The sequence below is a fragment of the Oculina patagonica genome, chromosome 4, assembly GCF_052425735.1.
Source record: "Oculina patagonica isolate OP01 chromosome 4, crgOcupat, whole genome shotgun sequence".
Classification (NCBI taxonomy): Eukaryota; Metazoa; Cnidaria; class Anthozoa; order Scleractinia; family Oculinidae; genus Oculina; species Oculina patagonica.
This window is the reverse complement of record NC_135761.1, coordinates 50,414,943-50,428,912: the sequence shown is the minus strand read 5'-3', so window position 1 is coordinate 50,428,912 and position 13,970 is coordinate 50,414,943. Positions and strand designations below refer to the sequence as shown.

The 13,970-nt window shown below is 38.2% G+C and overlaps 3 protein-coding genes across 3 annotated transcripts in view; all 3 read left to right on the top strand.

Moving 5' to 3' along the window:
- The window catches only part of LOC144650453 (uncharacterized), a 163,867-nt gene that overhangs the window by 137,622 nt on the left and 12,275 nt on the right, over positions 1-13,970 (top strand). The window lies entirely within an intron of this gene.
- Positions 1,718-3,072, top strand: LOC144648554 (adenosine receptor A1-like). The gene is made up of 2 exons (XM_078508080.1): positions 1,718-1,730; positions 2,141-3,072. The coding sequence occupies exons 1-2, from the start codon at positions 1,718-1,720 to the stop codon at positions 3,070-3,072; spliced, it is 945 nt and encodes a 314-aa protein (XP_078364206.1).
- On the top strand, positions 6,252-9,779 carry LOC144648552 (histamine H2 receptor-like). Its single transcript, XM_078508079.1, has 2 exons — positions 6,252-6,278; positions 8,840-9,779. Exon 2 carries the CDS (start codon positions 8,865-8,867, stop codon positions 9,777-9,779), a length of 915 nt encoding a protein of 304 aa, XP_078364205.1. The 5' UTR covers positions 6,252-6,278; positions 8,840-8,864.

The following is a 13,970-nucleotide window of genomic DNA, read 5'->3' as shown; positions in this document are numbered from 1 at the left end:
CCATTTGCCCTGTCTGTTCCTTTGTACCCGCATGTTACCAATGGAGCTACGCTACACGTCTTCGGCGCGTGGGAGCTCCGCTATAAATATTACACATGTAAGATCTCTGTAATCCCGTAAAGACTAATAAGAATTAAAAAAAAATATCGCAGACTAATCTCGCGTTGGCACGTCAAGGAAACTATATAAAAAAATCATTAACATTGCTGTTTGTTTCAAGTGGAACAATTTAACTTGCTTTCTCTTATTTGGGAGAAAATGAAAGGGGTGTAAACAATACTTCATTGAAGTAAGATCAAATGAGATGAGATGAGAAGAGATGAGATGAGATGAGATGAGATGAGATAAGATGAGATGAGATGAGATGAGGCGAGATGAGATGAGATGAGATGAGATGAGATGAGGTGAGGTGAGATGAGATGAGATGAGATGAGATGAGATGAGATGAGATGAGATGAGATGAGATGAGATGAGATGAGATGAGATGAGATGAGATGAGGTGAGATGAGATGAGGTGAGATGAGATAAGATGAGTTGAGATGAGATGTAATGAGATGTGATGTAATGAGATGCGATGAGATGAAATGAGATGAGACGAGTTGAGATCAGATCAGATCAGATCCGATGAGATGTGATGAGATGAGATGAGATGTCTCTTTACCTTTCGCATTTGCTTCTAAATCCGATTTTTTTGGCTGCATTTTGTTCCATTTACAACGAATAGACTTTGATTTTTCTTTACGAACACAATTCGCTCAGTGACAAACTCTTCGAGGCTGCGTTAACTTCAAGGCTCGCTGTACGCGTACGCGCTTGAATGGTTTTCCCGCTTGCGACGCTGATTGGTTAAAAAATTTTTTGATTGGTTAAAATTAATCGGATGCACTTTTCCTTGAAAATGCACTTTTCCTTATTCGCTTAAAGCCAAACTTCTGTCAGACACCGGTATATTGATATGGATATTAGATGGACGGGGGCTTCTTCCTTAATAATTAACTACTTGCACAAAAAAAGGAAGATACACTTTCCTTAAAGATGCAGTTTCCATCACTTGCTTAAAGCCAAGTTTCTATTAAATACCGGAATTTTGATATGGATATACGATCGACTGAGACCTAGTCCTTAATCGTTAATTACTTGCACAAACAAAGAAAGATGCACTTTTCTTAAAGATGCACTTTCCATTATTCGCTTAAAGCCAAGTTGTTATTAGACACCGGAATTTTGATATGGATATACGATCGACGGAGTCCTCTTCCTTTATCGTCAACTACTTGCAAAAACGAAGAAAGATACATTTTCCTTTTGCGCCTAATAAAAACTGTCATAGGAACAAAGTAGTTGGCGGGTGCTTCGTTGTAACGTTTTAATGTTTTCTAACGTTGTCAATCCATTGCATTGCTGAATGACGTCATAGCCCTCGAGCAAAGAAGGACAGGTGGAATAGTTGTATACCAGTCAATATATAGTATAACAGTTATAACCTTTCATGTCTTTTTCCTTCCCATATTACGTATTTACCTTTTTCAATAATAATAATTAAAAGAAATGAAATAAAAAAATCCAATTCCAATTTTAAATAAGATTTAAAATCCTGCGAAAGATGTTGCTTATCGCATTCATAAATTCGGTTCAACGGTTTTGAAAAGACATTGTTATAAGCAAATTATATACACCTGAAGTTTCTTAAATCTTAAAGCTCGAAAAGTAAAACCCAATGTTCAAACCAGGTATCTATTTTTGGACAATATGTTTTTGTTTTGTTTTGACGGTTATTGACGTAAGACTTTCAAGTACATAATTTGGATTGTTTTTCTTTACCCACAAAAAAAGTTTCTTTTCAATAATTAGTTGATAACTGGTTGCTGAACAAGTGTTTGCTCCTTGCTCCTTGACTTCAAGCGTGGATTTCGAGTTCTCTATTTACTAAAAGGTAAGAAGGCTACATTGGCTTTCTTTTCTTGCAATACCGAATGGCACCATTAATCAAATTACATATCTGGCGTAATAAGTGCCGGACGTCATTTCAGAACAGTTTACAATTGAATATGAAACATTTTGTGTTTGTTGTAGATAACGTCGTCATTACAGAAACTATCATACATTTACTTTAGTTAGCGTTGTTTGTTCCTTGATGCAGATATCTGCCTAATCGAGTACGTCATTATAGACTTAAACAAATGGAACCCGTTCTGGAACATGTGCTTTGGATCAATAGCGTTTTTAACCATTGTTGGTAACTCACTGTCCATTTCAGTTCTTCTCAAGCGAAGGCTTCGAAAACGTTGTCATTACCTGTTAATTGATTTGGCCATAGCTGATCTGTTGGTTGGATTATTTGCAATTCCGATTTATATGATGACGGTCATGTCTCGGGAGAAACTGGTGTCACGACTCGTATTTGATTGTGTGGATATGTTTACAGGTTTTTGCTCAATTTTTACCTTGGCTGTTATTTCTCTTGAAAGACTAAACGCTATTGCTCGGCCATTGCGTCATCGTCAGCTCTCCTCGAATAGCTACGTCATTGCCATGGTAACGCCGTGGGTCCTTTCCCTTATTGTCACCTCGACTCGACTATTGCTTGTATTTCCCGTCATGAAAATCCACCAATTTGTTGTTGTTATGATTATCAGCTTAACAACACCTTTGTTGATCTATTGTGCTTCTTACGGTGTCATCTGGAGAAAGCAAGCTTCTCGACTACAAAATGGAGTAACAGCAGGGAGCGAGGTTAAGCTGTCCAAGACCCTGCTTTTGATAACAGGAACTTTTGTATTGACATGGCTGCCATTCCAAGTGCTAGTAATTGTGTTGAATATGTGTTCGCCATGTAAGAGCGTTCCCGCTGTAGTTGTCTACGCGATTAAGCTTCTTCAGTATGGCAATTCTTTCAGCAATTGCATTATTTATTGCATAAGAATGCAAAGGTATAGAAATGCGCTCTTCAATATACTTGCCAGGTGCAGATGCAGTCTAATCTCACGTCGAGAGCTTTACCCGTTGACCGATGCTCCTACAAGTATAAGGCTTGTTTCCTTTTCAAGCACATGGCATCTAAGTAACACATAATACGACATAATACAATAGAAACGTTACAGAAGGGACAAATTGATCTCATTGACCTTCTTGAGCGTAATTCATGAATAGGAAGTTCGCAATAGTAGTTCACCTATTTAAACAGAGTTTAAAATCTCTGTTATTAATACTACACATGTAGGATCTCTGTGATTCCGTAAAGACTAATTAGAATGAAAAAATAACGCAGACAAAATCTTTCGTTGGCACGTTAAGGGCAATATAAAATGCATTAAAATTGCTGTCTGTTACAATTGCTGTCTGTAAACAATACTTCATTGAAGTAAGATGAGATCTCTCTCCTCCGCAGAGGTTCCCGATGGGGCGTTCGTTGTAAAAATCCGCTTGGCAAGGTGAGTACAGGCGCAAAAGATCGAGATCTACTTCGCGGGGAACCTCTGCCAGAAGCTTGTCGTTTTCTCGAACATCCTTGTCGTTTTCTGGTACATTGATGAATTTCTAAGCCCTCGCCGACTTTGGCAGCTTGGAACGTGGTAAAAATCAGCGGAAAGTTTGTGACTTCAAGAAGGGACCGTTATTTCTCCGAAAAGTTTTCATTTTTTCTGAAGAAAACCAAAATCTTTGTATCCGAAGTCCCCCCTGAAACTTGTGGGGAGTCGTGTGGGACAATTGTTGTCCTATGGAGGTCAAGCGTCAGTTGGGAAAAACTTCAAATAGCTTGACTTCCCACTCGAGGAGATATCTGTTGATGGTAAATATACCTCTTGTATTTCGTGTTTAATTTCCTACATGTTGCAGTTCGCTTTAAATATTAACCAGCTTAATGTCTTTGATCGTTTGGTCGAGTAACACAACAACCACAAAGCAAGCATTATTTCGTACAGAAAAATGCGAGTGAGATGAGTGTGTGCATAGTTTCTACACAAGTTTAAGCAGCTGTTTGCGAAGAAACAGAATTTAAGTTTATATTTCGATTGGTTTACTTAGTTCGTACGGTAAAGAATTGACGTTGAAACTTCGCAATCGAATGCCCACCTGAGAATCTGTTTATACGTATCTGAATTAACATTCTTCAAAACAAACCTACTTGTTCTCTTCTCTTTCAAGAAAGAAAAAATCTGTTTATAGAAGTTTTAGCTGCCAGAAGTTTCCAAATCGAATCCTTTGCTTGTTAAATTTGTTGTTCGCCACACAACAAAACAGATTTAATAAAACTACAATCTTTGTGCAAAATAAAACTTTTCCACATTTCCACGCCGGCATCTGAATGCGTTCTTGTTGCCTCTGCTTGTCGTGCATCGCGTAATTAACTTCAGAACCGATTCCAGACATGATATTAACAGTCATTTAACTGACATATGGTAGTAACATATACACCACCCCCCACTAATAGAAAGGTTACCTCCCCGGATGGCGGCCATGTTGGGTGTGGCAACTGGCAGAGGCTCTCGCGGCCGCTCTCGCCATTTTATTTCGCCTGCACTCTTTTCGTACAGCGGACTCTCCCCACCGAACACCTCTCTGAGGAGCCTCTGCGGGGGAGAGATGAGATGAGATGAGATGAGATACTTATACTTTACAAACTTACATTTTCCAATTGAATTTTGGCGTAAAATTCCTACAATACTTAATCTAAATTAGCTCGACCGGAGATACACAAATCAAGAGAACGAAGTTTTGTTTTTCGCAAGGCAACAAGAAGCTTCTCTCTCTGTCTCTTCACCTTGAGCATTTGCTTCCAAAACCAATTTTTTGGCTGCATTTTGTTTCGTTTACAACGAATAGACTTTGATTTTTCTTTATGAACACAATTCGCTCAGTAAAATACTATTCGAGGCTGCGTTAACTTCAAGGCTTGCCATACGCGTACGCACTTCAATGGCTTCTCCATGTCAGCGACGCTGATTAGTTAAAATTAATCGGATGATGAACCGAAAACCAATCAGTTGCAGGGCCGTTTATGCATTAACGGCCCGCTAGAAGTCATTTGCGGCCCGCAAAGTGCATGTTTTCAAGCGGGCGGTTTTCAATTTGACCGTGTGTATTGATAATAATGTATGCTATTGCCACAAGCCTAAAACATAACATTTGTCTCTCCACTGCAGCACCCAGGAATCACTAGAAATAAGTCCAAAATGATATAACGAGGAGAAATATTAGACGTAAACACACCTGATTAAAAATGCACAGAGAGATAATAGCTAATGCTCAACAAGTCAAAAATAGACACTTTGACAATAAATCAAGCACAAGACACGCATTTGACGCTTTAATGCTGAAGGTAAACTTAGAAAAGTCAAAAGGTGGTATGGGTTTCGTAAAATTAAAAAAAATATATAGAGGAAAAAGAAAGTAGGATATATATTAAATTTCAGCTTTCCTTTTTTTGCGATGACTAGTTGTCAGGTCGTATCGACCTCTTTCGATATGTCGTTGGAGTATTTGCAGCAAAAAGGCCAGAGAAAAGCTATTTATTGTACCACTCTCGCATTAACATTCTTTAAAGCCAAAACAACCAAAAGAACATCACGCACATTTTGCACCTGTCAAGGCTAATAAGTTTTTGATAAGATAATGTCATGGAAATGAAAAACAGGAACATGTAAGAGCTGTTGTTAATAAGTATCACCCGGAGCTCGAGGCGTGCAAAATTGGAAGAACATTCGGGAATCTTCTAAAACTCCGCCAGAATGCAGGTCTAGTGAAACTATACTATTGCATAAATCGTACATTACGTTCAAGAGGAAATTGATTTAAGGCGAAAGGCGTTGTTTTAAATGCAAAAGCAAGCTGGATATACATTCAATTAATAAACATATACACAACGCGATATAAAAAGAGTATAAATTAGGATGGCTTGAGCCAATATAGGGCTGCTGGTTTTGAACACTTTCACCGGCGGTCACACAATTTTTTTCTCAGTATATGAATTGAAGATAATGTAACCTGAATGAATGGACACAGCTGTAATATTCATTATTATTATTTACTAACTTAAAGGCCTGAGTTTTTGAGCGAATAATCAATGAGGCGAAGCATAAATGCCTAGTTAATTATAAATTATAACTTATGTCTGCATGATATGTAAAATGTCATTAGCATGCATTACTATTTGATTATGGATTGGTTACCTAAAATCGGATGGCGTAAAAGTGTCTGGGCGTCTTAGTTTATGACTGTCGTTTGACTGTAAGTGTTCAGGTTTCTTTCGATCATAAGAGAGAATCTACAAAAGTAAGGTAAGTTGAATAAAATCTTTTAGTCTACTTAGCGTGTGAATGTCAGATCAGGCGCTATGTCAGTTCAGTATATATATAGTTCAAATTTAAATGTGAAACTACTAATCGATCAAGCTCTTCACATAGAACGCGGTACTGGTTTATAAATACAACACTGAAACAATGACTTTTATTTTCCTGTTTATGCTCCGTCATTAGAAATATCATGCCTGTGTTCCGGGGTACACTTATGTTTGTCTTGGTAAAGATAGGTTATTGCAAAATTTTCACTACTTATAGTAGTAAGACTTTTACGGAAGTAACAAGCGTTAGGGTTTCTTTCCCACTTTAACAATATTTTTATAAGATAGATCAAATGATCAAGATTTCGATGCGTTCAGATAAAACAAACTTGTCATGAGGCGAGAAAACAAAGCATTTCTGGATATAAATAATTTCGCATTACTTAATTTTCATACTCATAGAATTTAAGATATAAACATCTACCACATTGGAATACACTTAATGCGATGCGTTCAAAGAGGCCCTGTTAGGGTAGGTATACATGTCTCCCGTCTCAATTTCAAAGCTTGTCATGTCGCAACTAAGAGAATGGTCCACATGTCGCTGTCGTAATTTCGTCATTTCGTGTTAAGACGGCATGAGCAAAAGAGCAGAAATTTCTCAAATATTTTAACTTTCCAACCAATTAAAAAAGACGCGAGTAAGCTCGGTACACCGAGCAGGAATTTCTCTGGTATTTTAAAAAGGCAGTTAAATCGATCGCGACCAATTAAAACCGAGCGTAATTTTTCTATTAAAAAACGACGTGACTCAAAACTAGTACACGGAGCAGGAGTTTCTCTTGCATTTTGAAAGAGCGTTTAGATTAATTTACTTATTTGACAGATCAAAACACGACGTGTCTAACTTTAGAACACAATAGCCGAGTAACCTAGGTACACAGAGCAGAACTTTCTGACTCTGAACAAAGTACACAAAGCAGAAGTTTTTCATGCATTTTAAGAGAGCCGTTAAAGTTAATTTAATCTACTTCACTAAAGAACTTAATGCATGCCCTGCATGCTGTTGACGCAAGGAATTTGTAACTACATGAGTTCGCCGTCGAACATTTAAAAAACCAATAGATTCGCCTTAGTACTCTTATTTAATTCTTTTCTTCGCTGTCGCAAAAAAAAAGTCTTGTCGTTCCTCGCCATTTTATTTCTTCCATGTTGCTGTTTAAACGCAGTGTCGCTTGTCGAATTTACCCTAACAGGGCCTCTTCAAATAAGACAGACTTGTCATGAGGCGAGAAAACAAAACATTTTCTGGATATAAATAATTTCGCATTACTGAATTTTCACATTTATAGAATTTAAAATAAAAATCTGCCACATTGGAATACACTTAAACCTTTCAATGTTGCCAAGCAAAAACTCTTACATTTCACATCATAAGGTTAGGAAATATGTTCAAGCATCCTGTTCAAACTGGACATGCCAGCATGTTTACAACATAGCTTCACGAAGTGCATGCTCTGGGCCGGGTTCTTTGAAAGCCGACTTACACTAAACCATGCAGGATTAAGAGTTGATCGAGGGTTCAATTCATCTTGTATAAATTGTTTTTATTGCTTATATTTTGTGAAATTTGCGATTGGTTGACGACAAAATTGGAGGACATAAAATGTAAACAGAAACCCTCACCAAGAAGTTAAAAAACTAAAATCAAAACTCATCCTTATCCTGGATTAGCTTAACCGCGCTTTGAACAACCCGGCCCTGACTGGTTAATAGGGACCTAAAGATATGAGGAAGGAAGGGCTGGACGGCAACAGCAGTGGACGCGGGAAACTCGCGCGGGTCCCGTCATGTCGCCAAAGGCACAGTGCTTAAGATGTGTATTGTCTTATGGACGACGGCGACGTCAATAAATTGAGCTATATAAATGCACTTTACAAAACTAATCCTTTCGAGATGTTAGAAATCATTTAATATCAAACTTAATCGATGGTGAACAGACGACGCTAAATTTGTTCTTCTTGTTTTATATAAAGCAAACACCTCAGTTAATGATGGATTTAGAAGTTCCGTATGATGAAATTATACGAAACGTACGATCTGACCTGGTTCAGATGGGTGACATAGAAAAAAGGGTACAATTCCATTCTAAAAGAAGCAGTGGATTTTTTTTTTCTGCCAGAGCGTTTAAGAATCCTGTCAAGAATCCTGACTTCATGCAAATGTTTCATTTCCATCTGCAATTGTATTTAACAAGAATTTATTATAAGGTTGTAAAGTGTGATCGTTTGGGTGAGAGTAGTTTTGAGAAGAACTGTAGTTGGTGACTGACGTTTCAACAACCTGAGCGGAAGTCATCTTCAGAGTCAAGTGAAAAGTTGTTGTCAGTCGATGATGTATTAGACTTATAACGAACAGACGGACAAACGAACAAACGAACGAACGGACCGTTGGATGTATGGATAAATAAAATTAACATTAAAAAAAATATTACTAAAAAATCACATCCAGTTGATCCTTAATTAAAGAAGAAACAAAAGTTTCTGTTCTCCATTGCAGGCAGCTGTCTAATTGTGCATTCATCATGAACTTCAACAGTTGGAACTGGTTCTGGACTGTGTGTTTTGGAGTCACAGCAATTACAATCATCATATGCAACCTTCTGACTATTTTAGTTCTTCTCAAGCGAAGGCTTCGCAAACGCTCTCATTACCTGTTAATTGACTTGGCCATAGCTGATCTGTTGGTTGGATTATTTACAATACCGATTTATATGATAGCGGTCATCTCTGTGGAGACACTGATACCACGAGTCATATATGATTGCGTGGATATGTTTACAGGTCTCTGTTCCATTTTCACACTGACAGTTATCTCTCTCGAAAGACTCCACGCTATCGCTCGACCGCTTCGTCATTTGCAGTTATCCTCACATAGCTACATCATTGCCATGGTAACGCCGTGGATCCTGTCCCTTATTGTAACTTCAACTCGAGTGCTACTTGACTTTTCTGTCATGAAAAATCTGCAGTTCCTAATTGTTATCACTATCAGCTTATCTACTCCTTTGTTGATAACTTGCAGTGCTTACTGCGGCATTTGGAGAAAACAAGCTTCTCGACTACAAAATGAAGTTAGGGCGAGGCGTGAGGCCAGGTTGTCTAAGACATTATTTTTGATCACCGGGGCATTTGTGTTGACATGGCTTCCTTTCCAAGTTTTAGTTATTGTGGTTAATATGTGTGTGTCATGTAGGAATATACACATTGTAGTTGTTTTCGTAGTTAAGCTTCTTCAGTTCGGGAATTCGTTCATTAATTTTATCATTTACTGTCTTAGAATGCAAGATTATAGAAAAGCAATTTCCGAACTAACATTTTTCAGCTGCAATGGCAGGCTCTCCAGGCATCGGGAGATTAATCCGTTGGGCGAAAGCCGAACAAGCATTGCGCTTACTTACTTCTCAAGCACGCTGTCTTTAAACGCCAGCAGCCCTTAGTAGAGACATATGATTGAAATGCACAGGGGAAATTGATCTGAAAAGAAAAAAAATGAGTGTAAAGCATGGATATGAACTTCTAAAAACTTGTTAAGCCTTTTTTAAGGTAAAGACAACAACAACAACAACAGCGCTATTATAGAGCGCGCGTTGGGTAAGAAAGACTTAACCACATCGAGTTGGTTTTAACCATCCCGTATCCAACACGGAGCTTGGACTAATTAGTATGCTCCAAGTAAAAGGAAGCAATGATTTACTTGTCTTAGATTCGAGCAAATTTTCGATGAAAAAAACGAAAAAAACTACCATCAGTGAATTGCCAGTTGAATTTTGCTTTTTGAGAAGCTTTTGTTGTACAATTTATAGGGACTACAGTATGTGGCCCTAAATCCGGACAGCCCTTGGTCCGGACACTTTCGGTTCATCTAGTATTTTTCCGTTAGGAAAAAAAAATTTTGCAGACTAGGTCCTTGGTCCGGACACTGACGGCAACCAAATATAACTTAAAAAGTTTGAAGGTGGCAAGCCAAATAATACTGAAAGAACAAAAGTCTGACAAAAGTTATACCTTTAAGTTTAAGTTCTAAGGCATAATAAACTTCAATTTACAAAAATAAAACTAAAAGGAGAATTTAAATCAAACTTTGCAAATCACGTTTATCAGGATTGTAAGCGCTATAGTTTATATCCACTGCATATTGTGGATGAGACGAAATAAACCTCTCTTCCCTCAAATTTTTATTTTATTTTTCTGAATTCCACTAAAGCATATACAAAATGTGCAAAAAGCTTCTTTAGATTGGATTTTAAACAATTATTGCGTAAATATTGCGCGCTGTCCGGACCAAGGACCCGCTGTCCGGACCTAGGGCCGTCAAACCGAACCACTGTTTTCGATATTACAGAGTAATCGAGTAAGCACAGAAGCTGTTTTCTTTCCGCATGTTAGCTGAATGTCACGGTAATTTACAGGACAAATTTCAGCTCACTGCACTTCTTCTAAGCTGAGAAATACACGTTCGCGTCTTTTCGTCCGGACCAAGGGCCACATACAGTAACTGTAATTAACCTTTAAATTTCGTAACCGAAACTATACTGAGTCATTGAAGAAAATAGTGGCACGTCTATCTTTTGACGGACAAATGCATGCTTGTTGTATATTAATTATTGCTATTGATTTTAGATGTCACGTTTTGAAAAAAAATTATTGTCGGGGCGAACCAAATCGTTAATTAATCGTTAATTTACCACATTAGGCTAGCTATTTGTATCTGATGACAGATGAGAACAAAATAGGGACCGTCAGATCGGAAGACAAGTAAGCGATGGAGTAAACCGGGGTACTACTTTCGAATTTAAATTTCAGACAAGTTGCGTTCTCAGAAAACTCACTCCCCCCCCCCCCCCCCCCCCCCCCTGTTGCTGACCAGATGAAAAGGAGACTATCGGTACGAGATTGGTGTGAAAATTGATAATCGAAAGTATAAGCGCTTGGTTTGAAAAGTCGTACTCGTACTCAATCTTGCACTCGTACTCTGATCTGAAGGTCCCTAATAACACTAAAACGACGCAAGTGGACCCGCAGAAGTCAGGATTAATTGCCATGATCAATTTCCTCCCCCACCCCCTCCCCCTTTGCTTTCACGATGTTGATCTCCAACACAATTGCTCATTAAAAAGGATGTCCGTAAAACGTGCGACATTAAAGAAGGAGAAGCAAGCTAGACTTATACTGTACCAAAGTTTGTATGCATGCGTTTAGGAGTTTAAGTATTAAATGTAATACTCTATGTGCATGTTACGGTGAAGTTCCAACAGTTATTTTCTAGGAGTGTAGACTTTTAATAACAGATAATTTGAATTAAAAATAATGAGGTTACTTCCAATATAAAACATTTGGTTGGTTTTCAGTTGAGTGTCGTTATACGCAAACCAAAGTTTACAACTGCAATTCAAAATCCTAACCGACAAAGATAGCGGGATGAAATTGCCAGAGCTCAAAACACATACTCGTAACCAGCGCAAGTGACGAAGTCGGGTTTGTTTTAGATAGGAAGGTCTAGATACAGTTCGTCTTTTAACCGAGCACAGAGCTTAGTAAAGTTAAACTCATTTAATTACACATTACTGTCGACACTCTTCATACAGTTTTCAAAATTCGCTTTAAAGTCTTTACATAAATGAAATAATTTTTCGATTTCTTTTGGATCTATTTTTATAAGTTTGCAGGAGGCTGTGAGAGGCACGGTGGCCTAATGGTGAGTGCGCGTGCTGGACTCCGAATTGAGCGATCCGGGTTCGAGCCCTGGCTGGGATCACTGCGTACTGTTGTGATCTTGGGCAAGACACTTAACTCTCATAGTGCCTCTCTCCACCCAGGTGTATAAATAGGTACCACCAAATTTACTGCTGGGGTAACACTGCGATGGACTAGGGGAAAAGAAAGCAACACTCCCATTTGTTTCATGCTAATGAAACCGGGATAAGCTCCGGCCTGATAGGCCACTGGGCTCGGGTGCAGACTCAACCTTACATCTACAATCGACTACCGATAACTCGACTCTTAAAGGTTTAAGTTATCGGGAGTTCGAGTTATCGGAAGTTTATAAAAAATGACCGGAAATAAGGAAATAAGGCGTTTACTGTTTTTCGATTCTTACAGTGTACATTTTAATTACTGTATGAATCATAAGTAACGTATTGTGAAACAGTTAAGGAAAACAACGGAAGAATTCGAAGTCCACGTACTGCGAACTTTGCATGTTTCAAAAAGAACAACGTCGGGCTACTACTTAGAGTTCATGCGATTTTCTTTTAATACCCTGACGCTTCTCAGCTTATTAATCTCTTATCAATTATCCTTAAAAGTTTTAGAGGTTGGAAAACAATCGGTAATAACTAAACGTTAACGTCTGTAGCAGGTCAATTGCGTGGCTTGGTTCGTGTTTTGAGGGGCATTACGGGGATGGCTCTGACTCGTGTACGTTTTTATTTCAAATTATAATATAGATAGGAGTCTACGCGAGCTTTGATTGGCTAAAAACCTATGTTTTATCAGGGTATAAAACATAGAAAAATCATATTTTATTGCTTTTCGTCAGCTTTCCTCGAGTGCTACGCGCGTCGTTGACTGTTCGTTGGCTATAACCACTCGTATCCAACAAGGGCGAATGGAATAATTGTTTTATTAAATTCCTTTTTAAGTATAAATCAACTGGACATTTCATTTTGATGTAAACGAAGTGAAATTATGAGGAGACGGGAAAAATTGTGGCGCGGTGTTCCCTGCTTTAGTTCAATGAAACATGCAAGGAAAGCGAGCGAGAGAATTTTCTTTCGAATATTTTCCTCGACAGAGGTCCCCTGTTTTATGAGTCAAATGAGTCTATGAGTCTTGACACAATGAGTGAAGATGATTTTTACACAAAGTGGGATATTATCTATTTAACCATGGTTTCCCTTTATACATGTAAGCTTATTTACAAGCACTTCACATTGCTTATACGGTTAGTTCTACTCTGGTTTTCTTGCGGTTAGTTGCACTCCCGTTTGCTTGTGATTAGTTCCACTCCGGTTCGCTTGCGGTTAGTTCCACTCCGGTTTGCTTGCGATTAGTTCTTCTCTGACTGGTTTGCTTGCGGTTAGCTTTAATTTGTTAGTAAGGGTAGCACAATTTTCACATTTATAACTCTAATTTAAGATTTGACTCATTGACTCATGACTCATTGACTCATTTGACTCATAAAATACTTTTTTTTCTTTCCCTCTCCTCTTATTCTTCTATTCTGCTGGAACTTGATTGTGACAACAATTAAGGTTTACGGGAAGATCCGAAGCAAATAGCTTTTCTGGAAAGTGTACGCCTTGTTCGAGTCGAACGAAGCAAGGGACGGATGTCATCGAGACTACTTTATTATGCTGAGACGAAATTGAACTCAGAGTTGGTGAAGTTCAAAAAGACAAGATCAAGATTGAGAGGTAACAAACTTACCTGAAATGCTTAGCCGTATTTTACGTCGAACACTGAATGAAATTGTGTCAGTTTTCTGGTCTTCCCGTAAACTGTTTTCTGCTTTTTATGTTGTTTACTCGCTCTTTTTGTACATATTTTTAATTAAACATTTCACTCGCGGTGTCTAAAGTCTATATGACCATAAAGTAAATAAAGAAGCCTAAGCCATATTTTATTCT

Bases quoted from the DNA above. Each gene is read 5' to 3' on its own strand.
- LOC144648552 (XM_078508079.1), top strand. From the start codon at position 8,865: ATGAACTTCAACAGTTGGAACTGGTTCTGGACTGTGTGTTTTGGAGTC.